This window comes from Molossus molossus, unplaced genomic scaffold (genome assembly GCF_014108415.1).
Source record: "Molossus molossus isolate mMolMol1 unplaced genomic scaffold, mMolMol1.p scaffold_m16_p_8, whole genome shotgun sequence".
NCBI lineage: Eukaryota > Metazoa > Chordata > Mammalia > Chiroptera > Molossidae > Molossus > Molossus molossus.
Window position 1 is genome coordinate 54932438 of NW_023425402.1, and position 17155 is coordinate 54949592.

The 17155-nt window shown below is 35.4% G+C and overlaps 1 protein-coding gene across 5 annotated transcripts in view; it reads left to right on the forward strand.

The window, feature by feature from the left end:
* Positions 1–14587, forward strand: part of USP45 (ubiquitin specific peptidase 45) — a 66298-nt gene extending 51711 nt beyond the window's left edge. Inside the window, exons 13-18 of one of the 5 annotated variants that reach the window (XM_036248544.1) lie at positions 134–277; positions 1742–2408; positions 4958–5055; positions 9190–9276; positions 12759–12912; positions 13991–14347. In XM_036248544.1, the coding sequence (XP_036104437.1) occupies positions 134–277; positions 1742–2408; positions 4958–5055; positions 9190–9276; positions 12759–12912; positions 13991–14121 (1281 nt within the window). In that variant the 3' untranslated portion in view covers positions 14122–14347. Of the gene's footprint in view, positions 1–133; positions 278–1741; positions 2409–4957; positions 5056–9189; positions 9277–12758; positions 12913–13990 lie in introns of all 5 variants that reach the window. The other 4 variants (XM_036248548.1, XM_036248547.1, XM_036248545.1 and 1 more) reach the window with 4 other exon arrangements.
* The last annotated feature ends 2568 nt before the right edge of the window (positions 14588–17155 follow it).

The following is a 17155-nucleotide window of genomic DNA, read 5'->3' on the forward strand; positions in this document are numbered from 1 at the left end:
CTTATTCTTTATATTTTGAGGATTAATGTTAAGGATATTATATTTCAAATGAGTTAGAAATTTTAAAAAGTAGATTACATCCAGAATTTATTTCCTAAAGAAGTCTTGTGTTATGTACATGGCATCTATATAGGTTTCAAAACCTGTACTTTTGGGAAGAATTAGTAAATATAGAAGTTTACAGGAGACACATAATGGTCAGTACAGTGGCACTATTACTATAGAAAATACTCATCAACCCAGAATCACCAAAAAGCATTCTTCATCTAAAGCTAAGGTAAGATTATGTATTTGTGAGACATCTGCTTTTTATTATGAAACGTTTCAAAAATATATAGAAGTAGAGAAAATAATAGAATAAACTCTCATGTACCTATTTCTCAGCTTCATAGTTATCTGCTCATGGGCTAATCTTGTTTTATCTATATCTCACTTTCTCTCCCCTCCCCCAAGGTTATTTTGGAATAAATCTCAAATAATATCATACACTTAAATGTGTATCCCTAAAAGAGAAATACTCTTTTAAAATACACAACTATAGAACAAGTATCATACCTAAAATATTAATAACTTTGTAACAGCACCAATATCCAGTCATTTAAATTTCTGCAGTTGTCTCATAAATACTTGTTTTTTGTTTTTGCTTTTTAAAGTGCATTTGAATTCAAGATTTAAAAAAGAACTATAAAGTGTAGTTGATCGCCATGTCTCTTAAATCTCTTTTAATCTATCGATTCCCCCTCTCCCCTTTTTTTCCATTGCAATTTTTTTTTTTTTAATCCTCTCCTGAGGACATTTTTCCATTTTTTGTTCAGATAGAGTGGGAGGGAGAGAGAGGGGGAGAGAGAGAGAGAGAAACATCGATGTGAAAGGGACACATCGAGTGGCTGCCACCTGCACGACCAACCAGGGCCGGGGACAAACTGCAACCGAGGTACGTGCCCTTAGCGGGAATCGAACCCGGGTCTCTCGGGACCGCAGGCCGACACTCTAACCGCTGAGCCAAACCGGCCAGGGCTTCCATTGCAATTTATTTGTCGAAGAAATCAGGTTTTAAAGCAGTTTCTCACACTCCCACTTCAATAGTAATTCATATTGTTGTTAACGGGTGCCTCTGTCTCCTTTATTTTCTCTCTAAGGCGGTTGGATGTAGAGGCCTGATGGGATTTAGGCTTGATTATTTAATTTTTGGCAAGAAAACTTTTAAGTGGTGGTATTTGCTTCCATCAAGGAGGTGCATATCATGTTTGATGTCTCTTTCTGTGATGTCACCATTCATTGATGACTGTCGTCTCTACTCATTATTTCACTAGGGATATACCTGGCTGTTGAATTGTCTCATATGAATTTAAATAAATAAATCTGAATCTTCACTTTATTAAAAAATTGTTTTTACATGCTATTATTTGTACTTACTTGGCACATTGATATATTATCAGATTTAACTTATTCTGTAGAGTCTTTTTAAGTGCCAAAACTACAGAGATTATGCAAAGGTTACACTTGGAAAGGCTCCCTCCCAGCACTGTTCCGCAAAAGCCCTGTTCTCTGTAAACAGATAACGACTGTTGTTGGTTTCTTGTGTAAAGGTTTATGTAGATTTAGGAGATGGATTTTAGAGGTCCTAGAAATAGTATTTATTTAATAATTGTGGACTGTTTAAAGACTCACTGGCATTTATTTTCAGTAAGGTCACAAAACACTGTCAACACTTATCTCTAAAAACACTGTCAACTTACAGAATCAACTAATTCATGGCAGAAAACGTACAAAGAAATTGTCATCTGGAGAAGATAAAACTGTTGTCGTGTACCAGAAAAATGGAAATGTTGAAGTGAATGGGGACTCTTCAGTGTTTGCAGGCATCATGGATACTGACTCGACTCTGACGGAAAACCCTACCGATGGCAGCGAAAAAGAAGCCAGCCGCTCTGAAAGCAGTGTTGATGCCGACAGCGAGGCCTCGGAATCCGAAAGTGCTTCTAAGCAGACCCTGTTGCCGAGATCCAGCAGTGGCTGCTCTGTGCACACAAATGGGAATTACCATCCATCAGCAACGGAACCACCCGCCAAGGAGACTGACAGTGGTGATGAGGGAGTGACTGAAGCTATTTCTGAACTTCATTTAAGCAGCACTGTAACTGGAGATAGAGATTTTACAGGAGAAAATCAGGCACTAAGTGTTACAAATAATTTATATTTTTCAGAGGAGAAGCATGTGTCTCACAGTCCCCAAAATGCTTTTCAGACCCTTTCTCAGAGCTATATAACTACTTCTAAAGAATGTTCAGTTCAGTCCTGTCTCTACCAGTTTACATCTATGGAGTTATTAATGGGGAATAACAAGCTTCTGTGTGAGAATTGTACCGAAAAGAAACAGAAGTACCAAAGGGAAAACAGTTCTGCAGGTAAATATTTAGTGATGTTTTTAGTTTGTTTGTTTCTTTGTTTGTTTTTTGTATTCATGGATTATCTGATAATCAGTGACTAGCTGGCATTAGATCCCAAAGAGAGGAACCCAAGAACCCTGTCTCCGCGCTTCAGCTGCTTGGAGGCGGGGATTGTCTTCTTCATGTTTGTATATTTGTACCTCAGCACTGAAGACACTGACTCTGCAGGATAAATGTTCAATAGATTTTTGTTGAAATAAGTTGAAGAACAGGAAGTATCCATCTGTGCCCTGAAAATGAAAATCCACATAATCTTATTTCAGGGGACTACTATCTGAAATCTTTCCAGAAAAAATTTCCCTAAAATTTAAAATCTTGTCATAGTGAGATTAATGATGAAGTCAATATGCTTCACAAATCCCATTAATCTAGTATAAAATAATAAGAAGATATAAATTTGAAGGTTTTCAATAACTGTATATCATAAAACTAGCAACATAACTATATGTAGTTGACTAGAAAGAAATGGCAAAAAGGGACTTGTTAAGTAAGAAATTTTCAGAGCACCTCTGGCCTTGACTAAATGGAGAGAATACTCAGATTCCTAGTGACTAGTTTTTTCAAAATGTAGATTTTATGTGTATTCAGGCATGGTGAGACCAACAGATCAGGATACAGTTGCCACCAAAGATAGTTTCTTACTTACAGTTCCCAAGAAGAGGGGGCACATGGAGAGCCAGGTTGGTCAGGAGGCAGAGGCAGCCTGGGAATACTAGGGCAAGAGCCTTGATTGTGGTTTCCAAGGGAAGGAATGGGCAAGGCAGGGTAAACAGGTTTAAGATGAACTAGTTTAGGATAATTTCAGTGGGCTCTGGGCTATCGAGACTGTCTCTAGTCTGGAACTTGGTGGTGATGTGATTAGGGCAGGTGGATTACTGCTTAGATAAAGGAGGTAGGTGGGGTGTGCAATTTGGATTGGTTGGTTTGCATATGAAAGGTACACTTAATATTTACTATCTCTGGGAATTAACTCTGGCAGAGGCCCTCCTTTCAGTGTCAGCAAGGTCCCAGTTGTCACAGCATCAGAACAAAGACATGCTTAATACACTAGTAATTAAGGAAATGTCTAAATGGGAGAAGGAAGAAATACCAATTTGTATTAATTCAAGGTAAATATGCAGTTGGTCATATTCAAATCTTATCACAAGTCCTTTCTAACAACCTTTTGTTGAAATGTCCCATGGTTCCCATATAGGAACTTTCCTTTCATTGCAATAAATATTGAACCAATTTTATCAACTACAGATACGTTTCTGGTGGTCTTTGGCTGGAAGGCATTGTCTTAAGTCGCTACTAGTCCATCTCCTTTTCAGCTTCTAAAATTGTGTTACAAGTGTCACCTCACCTAGTCTTTGTTCACCAAGTATGTGCCTTTTAAAAATAATCTTTTGTTTTAGTGTTTTGGAAAGAGTAGAGGCACCCTGTAACCAGAAATCTAATGTCTTTTAAAAAAAATACAGTTTACTGAATTTGTACATAATAGAATTTGCATATAGTATATGCTTTACATACAGTAGAATTCTTTTTTTTTTAAATTTTTTATCCTCACCTGAGGACATTTTTGCATTTATCTTCAGGTAGAGGGGGAGGGAGAAAGGGAGAATGAGAGAGAGAGAGAGAGAGAGAGAGAGAGAGAGAGAGAGAAAGAAACATCAATGCGAGAGAGACACATTGAGTGGTTGCCACCCACATGACCCCAACTGGGGCCGGGGACAAACTGCAACTGAGGTATGTGCCCTTAGCGGGAACCGAACCCGGGACTCTCTGGTCCATGGGCTGACGCTCTAACCGCTGAGCCAAACCAGCCAGGGCAATAGAATTCCTTTTTTAAGTGTACAGTTTAATGAGTTTTGATAACATATACAGTCCAGGAACTATCATCAAAATATAAAACATTTCCCTTGTCCCACAATGTTTTCTTGTGCCCCTTTGCAGTTAATCTCCTCCCCCATTCCCTAGTCACTTCACTGAGTAATCTGATTCTTTTCCCTGTAGTTTTGTCTTCTCCAGGATATCATATAAATGGAATCATATAGTATATAGCCTTTTGTCTTGGTTTCTTTGCCATTTAGTGAATGGTTTGAGATTTATCCATACTGCTATATATATTAATAGTTCATTCTAATTTCCTTTTTTTTATCCTCACCTGAGGACGTTTTTTGCATTTATCTTCAGATAGAGTGCGAGGGAGAGAGGAAGGAAGAGAGAGAGAGAAACATTGATGTGAGAGAGACACATCGAGTGGTTGCCACTCACACGACCCCAACAGGGGCTGGGGACCAACTGCAACCAAGCTACGTGCCCTTAGTGGAAACCAAACCCGGGACTCCCTGGTCCTTGGGCCGATGCTCTAACCGCTAAGCCAAACTGGCCAGCATGCATTTTAATTTCTTTTTTAATATTTTCAAAAATGTGAAATAATTCTTCAATAGAAATGTTGACTGTGTTATATGGTAGATAATGTATAAACTGGAATCTTACAAATAAATGTATTATATTTTATACAGAAAAGAAGGCAGAAGGGATTTATACTAATGCCAGGAAGCAGTTGCTCATTTCTGCTGTTCCAGTTACCCTAATACTCCATCTCAAAAGATTCCATCAGGTAAGTCCCTTTAGGAGCACTGTAGTAATTTCTGTCAGATGTTTGTAGAGCCCTAAATCTTGTAAAATACTGTCAAGGATTAGGCACTAATTTATTGAATTTAAAATTTTGTCATATGGGATTTACTGCTTTTTCAGCCATAATAGTTATTTTCCTAATTAAAATTGTTTAATTCACAATGTTTGAAGATTTAGGTGGTAGGAACCCAAATGGCTTGTGTGTGTGTATGTCAATGAAAAATAAGAATTTTTAAGAACCTTTTTTTTAAAAAAAATCCCTTTGAAGTAGGGAATAGCAAAGTGTGCATAGCTCCCTGAACTCTCCTGATCCCAGTGAGCGGACTGTGAGGGCTGGATGAAGTCTGAGTGCAGAAAAGGCTGCAGGGCAGGCTCCACCCCTCTGGGACTCTACAATGAGCGAACCTAAATATTTTTAATGTATTAGGTTTTTCTCCAATTTTTAATATTTTTAATTCAATGCCTTGTCTCACTTTTTTAAAAAAAAAATGTTTTATTGATTTTTTAGAGAGAGAGGGAGGGAGAGAGATAGAAACATCAATGTGAGACAGAAACGTCGATGTGAGACAGAAACATCAATGTGAGACAGAAACATCAATTGCTGACTCCTGCATGCCCCCCACTGGGGATGGAGCCCAAAACCCAGGCATGTGCCCTGACTGGGAATTGAACTGGTTCTTCTCAGTCCATGGGACGACCCTCAATCCACTGAGCCACTCTGGTCAGGCTCACTTTTTTTTTTTGCATTTGATAAAATGATTTTAACATTTCTCTGGAAGAATGAGTAAGTGAAAATACTAAAACATTTTTGCAAAAGTTAGAAGGGATTTTCAAAATACCTGTTTTAAAATAAAACAATAATAACAAACAGTATGGTCAGAATTGTCAAATAAAACATGAGTATAATTTAGAGCTCTTTTATTATGATAATAAAGTAATCTGAAATCAGTTGGGAAGGGAGCTGTATTGTTCAGTAAAGGATTTAAGAAAGAAAAATAGCTGTTGGGGGAAATAAATGTTTATAGCTACCCTCTATACCATATAGCAATACTATCTCAGATTAATTTTTTAATACCAAAAAACAAATTATCAAAAGACTAGAGGAAAACTTAAATGAATATCAACCTGACCTCTGTATAGAAGATTTTTCTAAGTATAAAACCCATAAAAGAAATATTTCAGGTGGGGCACAGATGGGAAGGAGATTTTTCTCTATACTTTTCATCCTTATCCAAAGAAAGATTAGGTTAAGTGATTGATTTTCTATAGCCAAGGTTCTAGAAACTTAATGGAAATGAAATGGCGTGGAGAACAGATGTATCGTGTCTCACTACGTCAATGCCTAATGGAAGATGTGTATCTGAGTGACTCTGTGTGAACAAGATAAGGTCATGCCAGATCTGAGAAGCTAATTGCATGATATACCACAGTTATTTTATATTTGGTAATAGTATCTCTGTTTAGAAACAACTTACAGACAGAATTTATACCCTTAAAGGGAAATATTTACGGATATCACTGCCCCTTCTTGCTCTCAGGCTAAATGTAATGTCAGCAAATCCACATTCTCCCTTCCAGGGTCTGGGAATTATAGGGAACAGACTCTAGGCAGTGTCTCTACTTTTAGTATTTTATTGGCTCTGAAAATCTATTTCTCTGTAGTACCTTTAGAGCTGTATATGAAACATCCACAACACTGAAAGGCAAATCTTAAACAGGATAGAGAGCTCTGTAAATGATTAACATCGTAAATATGTAAATAACTCTTAAAGAACAGTAAGAAAATTATCAAGACCCTAATAGAAAAATGGTAAAGAACATGAATTGACAGTTCATAGAAGTAAAAATTCTAAGAAAGTGTCAACAAAATGGTCCATCTTCTCCATCAAAACAAATGCAAAATAAAATGACAGTGAGATTCCTTTTCTGACCTGTTCCAACTGGCCAAATATGGTTGTGTTGTTGAAGATGAAGTGAAATATAGGTACTCTTGTGTTCTAGCAATGGGAGTGTAAGTTGGTAGCACCTAGAAAACAATTTAATAGTATTGTTCAAGAATATTAAGTAATGTTTTGAATAAAACATTTTTGAAATAAAGCATTACTTTTGACTAAGTAATTCCACTTTGAAGAACCTGTTACAAGGAAATAGAGATATACACAAAAATGTATATCTCAGTCGTATATAGATCATGCCAGCTGTGAGGCCTAGCTTAACTGTTCAATATACAGAACATCATATTTATATTTTAATGACATTGGAAAAATACTTATGATATTTAATTAAAAGAAAAAATTTAAAAAGGCAAGAGATTGCATATGCCCAAATATAAGGAAAAATATTTTCCAAAAACCATCCCCTCGCAGTGGTTCTCAACCTGCCTAATGCCGAATACAGTTCCTCATGTTGTGGTAACCCCCACCATAAAATTATTTTTGTTGCTACTTCATAACTGTAATTTTGTTACTGTTATGTGTTAGGCGACCCCTGTGAAAGGGTTGTTGGACCCCCAAAGGGGTTGCAACCCACAGGTAGAGAACCGCTGCCCTAGAAAAAGAGATTCAAGATGGTCACTAGACCTTTGTGGTGATCACTTTGTAAAGTATATAAATATTGAATCACTATGTTTTACACCTCAAACTAATATAAAATTGTATGTCCATTATAAGTTTTAAAAAAGCTTAAAAGAGAAAAAAGAGATTTGTCTTTATTAAAGCCCTTTATAAAGTCTCTCCTATTATGGGTTAGTTTCTCAACAGCAAAGTACTGTCTGGGAGGACACATTAGCCTGAAAGTGTTTCAGACAGTGCTGGTATTGGATGCTTATAGAGGTCACCTGATGAGAAAAAACAAGGCAAACAAGATTAAATAATTACTCCTGGGGTGTGACCTCATAATTTCACACCCCAGTTATCATGTTAAGCCTTCTAAATATCACTTGAAGAGACAAATCAATAAGTGGGTTTAGTTTGGTCAAAAAATATGATGTTTTTCCTTTAAAGAAAGGTAAGAAATAGGCCAACAATCCACAGTAAAATTATGTCCTTAAAGTAAGTTGTGAAAGCCTTGCATGAAAAGTTGCATCTTTTAGTTTTCGTCTACCCAAATAATTCAGATCTTCTGATTCCAGTAGTTTCTATTTGTAGGTTTCCTATCCAATACCTTTGTTAGTCTATCAGCTAGTTTTTAACTATTATTAAGTAATGTTACGTGTACCTTTTTCAAGTTTTGCCTTTGGAAATTAAAAATAGAGAGAGAAGTAGAGCTTATTTAAGAACATGAAGATTTATTTTCTTTCCTGGAGGATTCAGTATAACCACAGCAGTTTTAATATTGCATGTGAAGGCAATACATGCAACATTATCAAATAGCATGATTTTATTTAACTAGCGCTTAGAAGCTCTTACAAGCTCTTAACTCATTTATTTGTATCCACTTTTAGTAATGATATGCTGTGAAAAAACATGGCATCCTATCATAGCCTTTTTAAAGGGAAGACTTTACTTATTTCTATTGGATAAAAAGAACACAGTATTCAGCCCTGCCTATGAAGGTTCATTTTGATTTATTTAATGTGTGACATTTCCTTTTATTGATAAAATGATTGGAGTATTCAAATTCAGGCTTTTTCTCTTAATGAATGAATATCATTGAATTTTAGAACTGAAAAGGATCTAATCTAATTCGTTTATGCCCATTTTCTGCCTTGATCTAGATGAGGATCTAGAGTCAAGTTAGGTGTTAGCCAGTCATTGAGTTAGGGCTAGGATACCAGGCTCCCAAACCTTCAGTTGAATAGCATTTCATGATAACATGTGTATCAGTAATTTAGCTTTATCACATTGAATTTATTTTTCCTAAGTGTTGAAAAGCCACAGTAAAAGTAATTATTCACATATTGTTTATAGTAAAAATGCACATGTAAATAAATGATATTTACAGTAACAGTTTATGAAACCTAATTTAAAACTTAGTCATATATCAATTTTGAATTATTCATCAATCATATTTTTATATCTATGAAAACACTAATTCTGGATTTCTCTTTTAGTTTTATTAACACACACAGTAATTTAAATTGAGTTTGTCACATTAATTTTTTTTTTGGTCTTTTTAGGCTGGATTGAGTCTTCGCAAAGTAAACAGACATGTAGATTTTCCACTTCTGCTTGATTTAGCACCATTCTGTTCTGCTACTTGTAAGGTATAGTATATTATTATTATTATCATTATTATTTTTCTTTTTTGGTACATGCCCCTAGCGGGAACCGAACCCGGAACTCTCTGGTCCACAGGCCGATGCTCCAACCGCTGAGCCAAATCGGCCAGGGCGGTATAGTATATTATTAAAATACTTAATTGACTTGGAAATAATATGCTTAAAGCATCCTATGATTATTATGCCATGCTTTCTTTTCTTTCTTTAAAAACAAAGCTCCTCTGAAAAAGAATTTTATAGTTAGTAAAGGTAAATCAGTAACATATGGAACATTTAACACATTGAAGTGGGAGACAGATTAAGGCAAAATCAAAAAGATGCATAAAGCATGAGACCTGGTGGTAATGAAGATTAAAGCTGCTTGTAAATGCTGCTAGAAGCAGACAGCTGCTGAGAGAAGCGAGCAGATTTTGTGCCCTTGCCTGGTCGTGGTGAATGATGTGCTTAAATGGCAGTAGTGCCAGCATTTGTGGAGTCTTTATCTTTTGCAAATCAATATACTAGTACTTTTTTTTTTTTAATTCCATTTCAGGTACACTACTGAGAATAGTGTGCTTGTTGGCTGAGTATGATACTTTAAAATTACTAAAACTTTAAAAATTAGGTATAGAAAGCAAATTGGCTTATAATTGCTTATACTTATATGTAAGAACTGTGTAGGTGAAATCAATGACTTTAAATTCCTTGAGGGAACCAAACAGTTATGGGCTAACATCTTGTTCTGTTCATGATTACTGGTCAGCAGTCTAGGTTTTGTGGTATATAAGAGAATGCTTATTGAACTTAATATTTTTAATATATTGATCAGTCAAAACAAAAATATCTTTTCTTTTTTTACAATGAGATTTATGGAAAGGCAAATCAACAAAAACAAAAATATCTTAAATGCAATTTTTGGGTGAATGCAGTTCATCCGTGGAATACTAGCACTATCAGCCAGTGATTAACACTCAGTATCCATAGAATTTGATAATGTGGTAAATAAAATGAAATTTAACCAGCTCTGTATTAAATTTATGAAAACATATTTTTTAAAATTACCTATTATGGAGAATTTCCAACATACACAAAGTAAACAGAACAGTACAATGACCTCTCGCACCTATCAGGTAGCCTTAAAACCTTAGATACATGGCTGGTCCTGCCCCATCCACATGATCATCTACCTCCTCCTCCTATATTATTTTGAAGCATCATTTCATTCATAAATATTTCACTATGTGTTTCTAAAAGATGAGATCACTGCTCCCTTTTTAACATAACCACAATATCACTTTCACACTAAAGCAAATGAACAATTTATTCATATCATCTAGTATATATATATATTTCTAATTATTTCATAAATGAAAAATCTTAAATGAATTCATATCCAATCAAGGACTACACATTATTATTGGATAATCCCTCTCCCATCTTTCTCCCCTTCTCTTCCCTCCTTGTAATTCATTGGTTGAAAAAACTAGACCATCTTTCATATAGTTCCCCATAATTTAGATTTTGATGACTGTTTCTGTGTCCTCTTTATTTACTACAAGTAGGTAGGTGGATAGTTGGGTCTGGAGAGGCTCAAACAGATTCAGGTTTGATGTTCCTTATTTTTTAATTTTGGGGGGGCAAGTCTATTTCATGGGGATTGTTTAATTGAGTGGCACAGGATGCCAGTTATCTTTCTGTGATAGTGACCTGTGATGCTCAATGTTAGATTCATGAGTTCATTAAGAATTACAGAATGGTGATATTCTAATTCTGTTATTTCTTTTTCACTTATTAGCTAGAATATTTCTATATAAAGATGTATTCCTTTCCTCTATTTAGTTATCTTATAGTTCTTACAGAAAAGACAGGGTAAATGCTCGATTCTTTTCCTACTCAGTTAAACCTACTCATTATTTTCAGAATAATGAATTCACTAGTATTCTCAAACTGATCAATTAATTTATCGTTATGAATTCATGAATTTAAACACATTAGGTATGTTTCAATTTGCTACACTTTTCTTTTTATTCATGTTTTTTAATTTTTTTAATCCTCACCCAAGGACATTTTTTGATATTTTGTTCAGATAGAGTGGGAGGGGGAGAGAGAGAAACATCGACGTGAAAGGGACACATTGAGTGGTTGCCACCCACGCGACCCAACCAGGGCCAGGGACAAACTGCAACCGAGGTATGTGTCCTTAGGTATGTGGAACCGAACCTGGGTCTCTCCAGACTGCAGGCCACCACTCTAACCGCTGAGCCAAACCAGCCAGGGCTATTCATGTTTTAATATATTTATCTAATGTGTCTATATTATTGGCTACTGAAAGCCACTTCAAATTGGCTCCTGGGTTTTTTTTGACATGATCCTAGCAGTTCCTCTCTAAATAATTATGCTATCGACTGGATACATTCTTCACTTGCTTAATTTTTAAATTTTGATTTTTAGGGACTGTTTTTCACATTTAAATTTTTCAAATTTAAAAAATTTACACAGTTCCAAAGTCAAACATATCAAATGTACAAAGCAAATTTAAACAGTGTAGCTGTTCATTCCACCTGTTTCTTCCCTCCCTTTATAGGTAAACAGTGTTTTAAAATTATGGTTTATTCTTCTAGTTTTTAAAAAATATAAGCAGCCCTGGCCGGTTTGGCTCAGCGGTTAGAGTGTCGGCCTGCGGTCCCGAGAGACCTGGGTTCGGTTCCCGCTAAGGGCGCGTACCTCGGTTGCAGTTTGTCCCCGGTCCTGGTCGGTTGTGCGTGTGGCAGCCACTCGATGTGTCCCTTCACATCGATGTTTCTCTCTCTCTCTCTCTCTGTTCCTCTCTCTCCCTCCCACTCTACCTGAACAAAAAATGGAAAAATGTCCTCGGGTGAGGATAAAAAAAAAATAAAAAATAAAAAATATAAGCAGATAGGTATGTATATATGGATTTCTCATCTTAAGTAATCATAACTTACAATATGTAACCTTTTTTCTACCTATTTTTCCATTATATACTGGAGATTATTTCAAAGCAGTATTTAGAAATAGTCTACACTCCATTTTTCAAGCAGCATAATACTCTCTTGTAAGGATGCATCATAGTTTATTCACCCAGACTTCCAATTTATGGACATTTGAGCCTATTCCAATTTTTTTATAATATAAATAATTATGTAATTAGTAGTGAGGTGCATCTCTTTTTACATTTTGCTTATGTGCCTGTGAGGTGGAATCCTAGAAATAGGATTGATAAATCCAAGAGTGATACATACGTAATTTAGCTTGATAACATTGACTATTCCCACACTGGGACTGTGCCCCTTTGCATCCCATGTAGAGTGTGTGAGCACTCTTGCCCCACAGCCCATCCAACAGAGGGCGTTGTGGAGCATTTGCATTTTCCAGTCTAATGTGTGTAAAAGTATCTGTGTATTTTTACTATGCTATGTTCCTTACAGGAATATTTCACTAAATATTACTTTTTTTTTTTTTGTCTGAAGAATGTAAGTGTGGGAGAGAAAGTTCTCTATGGTCTGTATGGCGTAGTGGAACATAGTGGCTCAATGCGAGGAGGTCACTACACTGCATATGTGAAAGTGAGAACACCCTCGAGGGAATTATTGGAACATGTCACTGGAAAGAAAAGTGTACCTGGTATGTTATCCTAAGTTTATTTTATTCTTAAAAACAAATTAATTTGATTCTTCCTTTTCTGGAAGAGGTAAGTTATTTCATGGATGACTCTAGTGGATTCACTTTGTTAATGTTAAGTTAAAAATACATTTAAGAGTTCTAGATAATCTTAAAGAATCTTAAATATCATAAGACTGTCCTCAGTGATGTGAAGTGACAAAGTTTTTTTTTCTTTATTGATTTTTAGAGAGAGAGGGACAGAGAAAGACAGAAACATCGATGAGAGAAAATATTGATTGGCTGCCTCCTGCATGCCCCCCACTGGGGATTTGGCTCACAACCAGGACTTGAACTGGCAACCTTTTGGTGCAGGGCTTGATGCTCAACCACTGAGCCACACTGGCCGGGCGGGACATAGTTTTTCAAGGTGTTAAGTCATCCTGTATTGCAGTGGAGTGACATTTATTTATTTATTTATTCAATCCTCACCTGAGTATATTTTTCCATTGATTTTTAGACAGAGTGGGAGGGACGGGGGAGGAGAGCAAGAGAGAGAGAGAGAAACATCCAAGTGAGAGAGACACATCAACTGGTTGCCTCCTGCATGACCCCAAATAGGCCCGGGATCAAACTGCAACTGAGGTATGTGCCCTTTAACTGGAATCAAACCTGTGACTCTTTGGTCTTTGGGCTGACGTTCTAACTGCTGAGCCAAACTGGCCAGGGCGAGTAGCATTTTATTAAGCAATACCACAAGTTTTTGAAGATGAAGACATATCAGGTCCTCAGAATAGGAGTTGAAAATTTGCTAATTTTACTTATGCACCAGCAAACTAACTTTGTTTTTGTTAGTTTGTTCTCTATAAGTGAAAATGATTTTCCTGAAGCAGTACATATTTACAAGGCTATCTAATACTTCACTAGATTTTTAAAGTAAAATGATAGTAATATAAATGCTTGAAATAGTTCATTCAGGAAGAAACAGACTTATACAAAAAGTTCTAACATTAAATAAATATAGTTTGTGATGAACATGTTGTTGCTTATAATGTAAAGAAAAAACATACTTATAAAATTACACTTCTTTTTGTTTTGTTAGGTTTGAAAGAACCTGATAGTGAATCGGCAGGCCAGTGGGTCCATGTTAGTGACACTTACGTGCAGGAGGTTCCAGAATCAAGAGCACTTAGTGCACAAGCATACCTTCTTTTTTATGAAAGAATATTTTAATCATTTGTTAATTATAAAGGATAATGATTATTTAGATCGCTTTTATTTAAATGCTGCAGTGGTAACCATAATATGCAATGTGCCTTTGTAGTCTATTCTCTTCTGTAGGAATAGCATGTCCCTCAAATGCTCCTAAACATATTTACCATTTTGGTGAATCCTTTTAAAGTAAATTAAATTTAGTCATTGCTTTTAAATTTATATTTTTAAAATAAATGTAAACACATGTTTAAAAAAAAAAATGTCCTGGAACAAAACTAGAATTTATAGCCGTACAGGAAACTTCTTTATGATGTGGGTTATTATTACAAATATCCAGAAATGATGCTGGCTAAATCAGATCCTTCCTTAAAACAGTGTTACCCAGCCCGGCCTAGTGGTTCGGTTGGTTGGAGCATCGTCCTGTACACCAAAAGGTTGCGGGTGTGATTTCCCGGTCAGAGCACATACCTGGGTTGAGGGTTTGATCCCTGGTTGGGGGTTGTACCTATAGCAACTGATTATTTCTCTTTCTCTCCCTTCCTTTCTCTCTAAAATCAATTTTAAAACATATTAAAAATAAAACAAAAAACAGTATCATCCAAATGTGAGCCACATACCACCTTTCTGATATATATGTATCTCCCATGCCATTATTTATTTATAATTTCTAACCTTATTTTGTAGTCTTTTTAAATGGTAGCCCTGTTTTGAGCATATTCAACATTTTATGTGCTAGTTGTGTTTTATCTAATAAACCTTAAAATAAATATATAACTACTAAAGAAGAATTGTTCATTCATGTAAAATCATCTCAGGATTATCCAGCGCTATATGTATGCTGCTGTGTGGGAAACAACATAGTTGGCATAGTGACCTTGTCATATTCTGTATGATTCAACCATTTAAAAAGGTATGACTAACTTCAGTCATATGGATTTACAAATAATATACTGATTAGCTTGTTGCTTTGCAGTTTTGAGAACTAGAAAAATATTGAAATATTTCATCAACATATTATTTGTAACCTATTCATGGTGGAGTTGAGGAAAATTTGCGAGTGATTAGCCAAGGTCAAAATATAATTGTTACATGCAGAATTGATCAACAGAAGTTGTTAATCCGTATGAGACCATAGGATAACTTAGAAATATAAATTACTGAATTAAATTTGTAAATGATAGAGAATTATATTCTTATTACATGTAACAAGGTAGTATAATACATTTTTTAGTTCTGTAGATCAGTAAATAATAATCATGATATTAGAGTTTTGCGATCACTTTGTATTCAGCAAGCATCAATAAGTTCAAGTACAGCTTTTATATTAATGGGGCATGAGTTGGCATTTCTGATTTTGTTTTAAAATAATTAAATAATAGCAAAGATATAATTTTTCCCTTAGAATACAAATTATTAAGCTGTCTAAACTTGGCATGAAAATATTACTATTGCTTGGGCTTAAATTTTAAAAAATAATCACTATTTTGGTGTCACTTGGTTGAAGCAAAATAGTAATTGCATGCTTCAAGTATCCTACGCATTAGTGTCGACAAATGATACTACAGGCAAGTGCTGGATAAGTGCCTACTCCCAGTTAGTTCTCCTCTTGGGAAGGAAGTATAAGAATAGTGGCTGGAGATAGTTGTGGAACTATCTAACCAAGACCCTGGTTCTTTTTAACATGTAAGTATATAGAACATATCAAGGTTACCAGTGCTGCCTTTTGATACATGGATAAATAGAATTGTGATTATTGTCAAAGATGGTGATAACATACACCATGCAGAACTTAAAAATGTCATGGCACAAATTCTATTTTTAAGGTGTTGTAAATTCAATAGTAGTATTTATCTTTAACAGTAATATGATGGAGAAATATATCTTTATATTATATGTTAATCTACAAACTCAGGTTGTCTTATTAAAGGTAGTTTAAACAGTGTTTAATTAATATTTCTGTTTAATGTCATCCATTAACAATGAAGATTTCAGTACCAGAACAGTGAATTTTTTTGAGACATACTAGTTAAATCTCTTTATTCAAGTTAGCCATCTTGGTAATGACAATAATCATTCACCCCCCCTCCCCAAATGTAAATATTGTTACCTTATTTTTCTCCTAGAAAAGATACTATTAAGAAGCATGTACTTCATTGGATGGTTACCTGCTTCTTATATTATTGATAGACTAAAGAAAGAGGGAGGGAAGGAAGGAAGGAAGGAAGGAAGGAAGGAAGGAAGGAAGGAAGGAAGGGAGGGAGGGAGGGAGGGAGGGAGGGAGGGAGGGAGGGAGGGAGGGAGGGAGGGAAGGGAAGGGAAGAGAAGGGAGGAAACATTCTTTTCTGTTGCCTTTTGGCTTATCCCTTACACAGCTCAACTCAGAGATGGTGAGTGATAGGTAAGGGCCAGAATCAAGGAAAGTGCCTAGTTCCTCTTTTTGTTGATAGGATGCAGGGAAATGCATCAATGCTCTATTTATCAAATAGGAGATATTTTAAGCTTTATTCTGAATACCAGTGAAAATTGATTTTTCATTGAGTGATACATTGTAGCTTCAGAACATTACTTCGGTACTGAAGTACTGCAGTAGTTTTTATGCTTAACTACACATTTATTCATTATATATATATATATTTATTGAACACCTGTTATGGGTCAGGCACTATGCTGACACTATTTTAACATGTTTTAAAATGGAGAGGCCTATGTAAGTTTTAGACATTATTCCATAAGTAACATACAAATAGAATACTTTTATTTCCATTTCTGTAATGTTAAATGAGCTAATTCTAAAATCCATTTTTTATGGCCTACAATTTATGAATGCTTTCCCATTTCTGTTGATAGTAGAATAAATTTCATTTTGAAAACTAAGAATTTTCAAATGATAGCTTTTGTAAATAGAGAAAGTATGTTAAGTTACACATGGGTTTGCATTTAAATTTTTTTTGTTTTGAATATTTCCAAAGCACATTTGCAGGGGTGCAAAATTGTGAAGCTACTATAATAACAATAGTTTCCAGATGACCTCAGGAAACAGTACAAATAACTG